Source organism: Mauremys reevesii, linkage group 9, assembly GCF_016161935.1.
Source record: "Mauremys reevesii isolate NIE-2019 linkage group 9, ASM1616193v1, whole genome shotgun sequence".
In the NCBI taxonomy this organism is placed as follows: domain Eukaryota; kingdom Metazoa; phylum Chordata; order Testudines; family Geoemydidae; genus Mauremys; species Mauremys reevesii.
The window spans coordinates 64,306,194-64,312,193 of NC_052631.1; the positions used below are offsets into that span (position 1 = coordinate 64,306,194).

Genomic DNA, 6,000 nt, shown 5'->3' on the forward strand with positions numbered 1-6,000 from the left:
GAGGGAGCATGGAGAAGGGAAAATCTCACAGGTTGATACATGTTGCTAGCAGTTGAACAGATAGCACCAACATATGGAGCAGTTGGCCTCTAGTGCCTCTGCTCCATTTCCTCCAATCGCAAACTACCCCAGCGCGAGAGAGAACGTGGATCACCATACCTCCGAAGTCAGGTCTGAGGCGGACGTCATACCCCTTCAGCAATTTGTCCACAATCTCTTTCACCACAGAAATATTCCCAGTGGATTGGCTGAAACAGAGAAGAAGAAGAAGAAGGCCTTGTCATTGTCCCCACACAGGAGAGGCATGTGGAGGGCCTAAGCAAAGGGCAGACGCATTCCCTGGCTTGCAGGCTGAACCCTGGTGTGCATGCCCAGACGCACACACGCTCCCCACCTCACAGACAAGCTTTTCCTCTCACAAACACCCCTTCCCTGTCTCTCTCACAGTCGTAGCCCTCCTCTCTCTCACACACACACACACTCACTGTCTTGCACGCACAAAGCTATCCTCGCACTCTTTCACACTGCAGCTGGGGATCCCATACTTTTGGGACATCCACACAGTTTAAAAAGCCTGTGAACCAATACCTGGAGGGGGTGGCACACAGGGGCTATTAAATGGGCACTGTAGATACTTATTCTCTTTCTACCACTGCACACACACACACACTCTTCCCCACTTACTGTCCCTGTCACATACACCCACACTACAATACACTCACAGCCTCCATCTTTGTCACACTTCACAGCCTTTCAACTTCCTTCTCACTCACACACCCCTCGTGTTCTCTCATACTGTGTACACACTCACTCTCATACACTGTACACAAATCTGCATCCTCTACCATACACACATACAGGGCTTCCACACTCTAGTCACACACATACACTGTATCTCTGTCAAACACACAAAGTATACACAAATTTTCCCTCTCTGTTACACACCTCCATGCGCTGCCTCCCTCTCACCCTGCACACACACTTCATCTCCAACACAATAGCCACTTTCTGTCTCTCACACACACTATATACAACCCAGACTTCTCACACCTAATACACACTTAACTCCACATGCTATTCACCCCCTGCCCAAACACATTCATCTATACAATCTCCTTTTTGCACTCAGTTCAACCAGGCATTCTCTCGTGTTAGCCACACACCAAAGATCTCTCCCTCCTACACACACACTATAGATCTATGATCTTTGGCCTCTGAGAATAAATATTACACAGCAGCTTCTAATATCTTCTTAGCAACACAGACCTAGAGAGAGAGAGAGGAAGAGTCCATCTTTGGCTTGGTATGCCTAGATAATGATATTTTCCCTACCAAGCCCTGTGTTTTCCATCTGGAGGTTCGGTAGCCTCCATTGCTACTGGAGTTCCAATTCTTTCCAGCTATATGAACGAGAGGGATCTCCTGCTATAAATAGTCCCAGAGGCAAGGAAAGTGCTGGTGGAATATTAGGAAGGAAGGAAGAAGCTACAAGAATGAAGCTCCATAATATATGTAAGTGCATATTGTTTCCACTTGAGTGACCCCCAAACCCAACCATAGTCCCAGCTCTGTCCAAGGAATAAGCCTTGTATTCCATAGAGCTTGGGTGCACATGCCCTCATCAAACAACATTCTTTGCAATCCTAGGTTAAACTCCAAATCCCATGAAAAAGACACATCTTTCAGGCCATCTTTCCTTTCACAGCAGATCCGTCTAAGACGTAAAGCTGCAACACAATACTACCCCTCCAGCCAACCCTGGTGTCTCCCTGGAGCTGGGGGGTTGTGTTGACATGTCCGCATGCCCCGGGTGCGTACATCTGGCTGTGATTTATGCTTATGGATTTACTGTATGTGAACATGGAACTACATGCACATGAGTGCTCAAATCAGTGTGTGTGACGTGTGCAGAGATCTGTATACACAGGTGTGTGTGTACGGACCTGGATCCTCATGCAACTCGATCTGAGTGCATGGATCAGCATACGGATGGCTGAATCTGGGTAAAAATATAGATCTATGTATGCTGTAAATCTGGCTGCACAGATACATGTGCATGTATAAAATATATATGTATAGGTGCATGAATCTGTGGGTACAGGTGTATGGATATTAGCGCATGAGTGTGCGTCTAGGAACATGGGTAAATTGACCAGTGTGTGCATGTGTTATTGATCTGGATGCATGAGCCTGTGTGTGTGCCTGGATTTTCAATGCATACACCTTCAATCAGAATGTGTATGTGTGAACATAAACCAACATATTTATCTGGGCACAATCTAGGCACATGGATAAACTGTTCAGTGAATATGCTGATGGCCGTGTGTATATGAGCTGGGTTTCCTATACATGTGCCCCATTTATTTAGGTATGTCTTTACACAAGTGTACAGGAAAATGCAGACATGTACATCCTCATACACTAGTCTGTGCATACATAGGTTATGGATATTTGCATAGGTAAGTATGTACCACATGCACACGTAGATTTGTGCATGTATTTGTGCGTGTATGTGTATATGTATTTTGGGAATCGGTGTAAGTATGTACCTGTGCAAACTCTGGATACAGGCATATTTATCTGTACGTGTGTGCGTGTGCGCAACTAGGTGCATGGGTTTTCATATATGTATATAATAATCAAAATGCTTCAGGCTTATAGGATGCTTTCCTCAATTGAATTTACAAACATTTATTTATCCCCACAACAAGCCATGAGGTCAGAAAATATCATTACCTCCATTTTACAGACAGGGAAACTAAGGCAGGGACCGAGTACGCAATATACCCAAAGTCACACAGGAAGTCTGTGGCAGAATTGGGACTAGAACCCTGATGTCCCATTCTTTCCCACAAACTACAAATATCTCCCACTGAAGTCAATGGGAGTTACTTGTATCCTAGGAAAGAAAAAATAGGGCCAAGGTCTCCTACCTCTCAATCCCGTGCCTGTACTGTAAGGCCATCCATCTTCCTCTGAATAAACAATCTGTGTAATTACACAGGATATTGTGTGTGTGGCTGTAGCTAAGAGTAAAATCTTTATGAACATGGGTCTGTATCCATGTAGGATACATAGATATTCAATGTGTGAATTGTATCTTTGGATATTGTACACCTGACGCTGAGCAGGTGTGCATGTGCACTGTACATGTATGTACACACCCAAATGTATGGATCCTGTATGGGCATGCAAGATGCTTAGTGAGCACAGATGTGTGTGTGTACATTACATGTATGAATTTAGCTTTGTGTGTGTGATGGGTATGTGTATACAGTATGTGAACCTGAATCTATGCATATGCAAGTGTAAACAAACACGTGCATGGGCATATATGAGTGGGCAGGATCCACATGCGCATGTGCGTTTGCATGAGTGTGTATATTTTTCAGTGTACAGTGTATGTGTCATGCATTAAGCAGTAGGAGGGAAGGGATGTGTGTGTGGGCATGGATCTGCACATGTGCATATGTGTAAGCATCTGTCTTTGTGTAAATAGGGAACATAGATCTCAGTATATACAGAGATGTATATTTGTGCCTGGACCTGTAGATGTTTTAATGTAATGCATTATTATATATACAAGGATGTGTGAGTATATATCTAATACATAACTACCCTGTCTATTAATGCACTGATGAGTGCATTCTGTATAAATGCACATATGTGTTAACTGAAAATGAGTGTGTATACATTGTATGTGTGTGTTCAGTGGACACATACTTATGCATACATGCATAGATGAACTCCACATACATTGTCCACTAAGGATGTGTGTACATGTGTGAATGCATGGATCTCTTGTGTCCATATATATAGTCATATCTCTGCATGTATGTATGCAATACATTACTAAGTAGGCATCTATGGACACACACATTGCATTGCACATCTAGTATACTGTCCACTGTATATGTGGTATGATATACTGCATGAATATACACGTGTGAGTATATATGGATGCACACATGCATAGATGTGTGTGTATGCATTGGACATAAATACATATGGTTATATTTACATGTGTGCATGCAATGAATAAATCTGTATGCATGATGGATGGATGCATTGCATCTGTAATGCACACTGTATAGCTGTGTGAAGGCACACATGCATGGACGTGTGTGAGTGTGGTTGCATGTGCACTCTGTGTGTACAGACACAGGCATGGCTATGTCAGGGTGTATGTTTGTTTTTGCATGTGTCACTTATATATACAGACCGGTGCTTGTGTTTAGTTCCATCTCTGCTCGCTGGACACCATGTTCCCAGTACAAGGCTTCATTTTGTCAATTCCCCCCAATTCGCGTCAGTTTCGCTTACAGTAGGAGCCTCTGATGCAAACGAGCTGCGAGGTGAGCTCCGTCTGCAGAGAGCTTGCTCTAGATCCCATGCATGAGCACCCCTCCTCCCCCTAAAATGCAACTGACTAGGAAATAAGAAACAGCAGGCATCAGGAAAGCAATTTAGGGGAAAGACCCCCACCACCACTACCACCAAAGAAACCCAGCCCACTCCTTCAAGCCCCCCGATCTGTCCCTGCACCCTGGAAATCAAATCCTTACCTTTGCGCACAGCAGGCGAGACAAAGCGCTGCTAAAGCAGAGACAAATGCACTCAATCTGTCTGCCTGAAATCTCCACATTTCCACAAACACGATGGAGGAAAAAAATGTTTGGAGGGAAGGGGAAGATCTTCTGAAATTCCCCTCCAAAAAAAAAAAAAGAAGAAGAATGAAAGAAAAAGGAAAGAAGAAGACAACAAATAATTTCCTTTATTTAAAAAAAAAAGCACAAGACAGTAAAAAAAAAAGGGGGAAATATATATTCCCCCTCCCTTCAGTGCCAGTCAAAGAATTCGCCTCTTCTTCCTTTCAGCATCCTTTCAACAAGAGACATCCTCTGGCAATGGAGAAAATCCCAAGAGAGAGAAAAATGAAATGTCCCCAAAATGGACTCAGCAAAATGTGGAATCAAATCTCACAGGTAAAAAAAGAAAAAAGAACCCGATCTCCCCTGAACTCTCCACTTTGATTATTTTCCCCCTGCTATTTTGCCATCCAGTTCTGCAGATGTTGCATGGCTCCTGTTATCCACCTTCAGAGAAGAGGAGGAGGAGGAGAAAGTGTGTGTGTATGTGTGTGGTGGGGGGGGGGGGAGGGTGAGAGTTATCTAGCAATGCAATTTTATTCTGGATTTCACCTACCCTTTACTCATCTGTTTGCCCAGTCCTCTTTTATTTTTTTTATTTTTAAGAGGGGGGGCTTTCAAGCCCCAGGGTGCTTTTATTTTACTTGCACCCTGATGCTGGTGACTTGAATGGATTTTGTGAAAGGGTTAAAAAACAAACAAACAAAAATCCCTGTATGCAGAAAGAATTGCTCTCAAAAGCAGAGCTGCATGTCTCCTTAATGCTGTTGCTGCAGCTCCTGTAGAGTTTTGCTGCTCATTGCAAAGTCACAAGAGGAGGGGAGGAGAGAGGGACTTTTGTAGATTGGGGAAGGGAAAAAAAATCTATGGGCAAATTAGGATCCTGACGTCATGGCTGACAACATTAACCCCTGCTGGTTTGGAGAGGGGATTGGGGGGGGGATGTTATTTTGGGGGGAGAGGATAAGTCTGGAGGAGAGACGTTTCAGTTGACAGAGCAGATCACTGCCGTGGCCATTTGAAATAGCCTGCTGAGCTCACAAAACCAAACCTTTTCCTTCAATGAGAACACGGAGGAGAAGGAAAAGCACGAGTGCGTCTCTCTAACCCGTGGGGCTAAGAGGCCTGATAGCATTCACAGGAAGCCTTTGGGGAGAATTCCTAAAGGTTTCTGGCAGATGATGGAGAGAATCCGGGAGTTCCCCCAAGAAGGAGAGACAGTGACCCAGAAAAAGGCTCTCTCTTTTGGAATTAGACAGGAGCGGAGATATTGGCCCAACAAAGAACAAGTTTGGGGGTCTGAAATTCTGGAAGTGCTGCCAAGTGTCGGCTAATTATGCTGTGGATTTGC

At 44.1% G+C, this 6,000-nt stretch overlaps 1 protein-coding gene across 1 annotated transcript in view; it reads right to left on the bottom strand.

Moving 5' to 3' along the window:
- The window catches only part of GABRQ (gamma-aminobutyric acid type A receptor subunit theta), a 93,063-nt gene extending 88,418 nt beyond the window's left edge, over window positions 1-4,645 (bottom strand). The window contains exons 1-2 of the mRNA XM_039486901.1: window positions 4,566-4,645; window positions 160-248 (exon numbers count right to left, since the gene is read on the bottom strand). Of these exons, the coding sequence (XP_039342835.1) occupies window positions 160-248; window positions 4,566-4,645 (169 nt within the window). The remainder of the gene's footprint in view (window positions 1-159; window positions 249-4,565) is intronic.
- Between the last annotated feature and the right edge of the window lie 1,355 nt (window positions 4,646-6,000).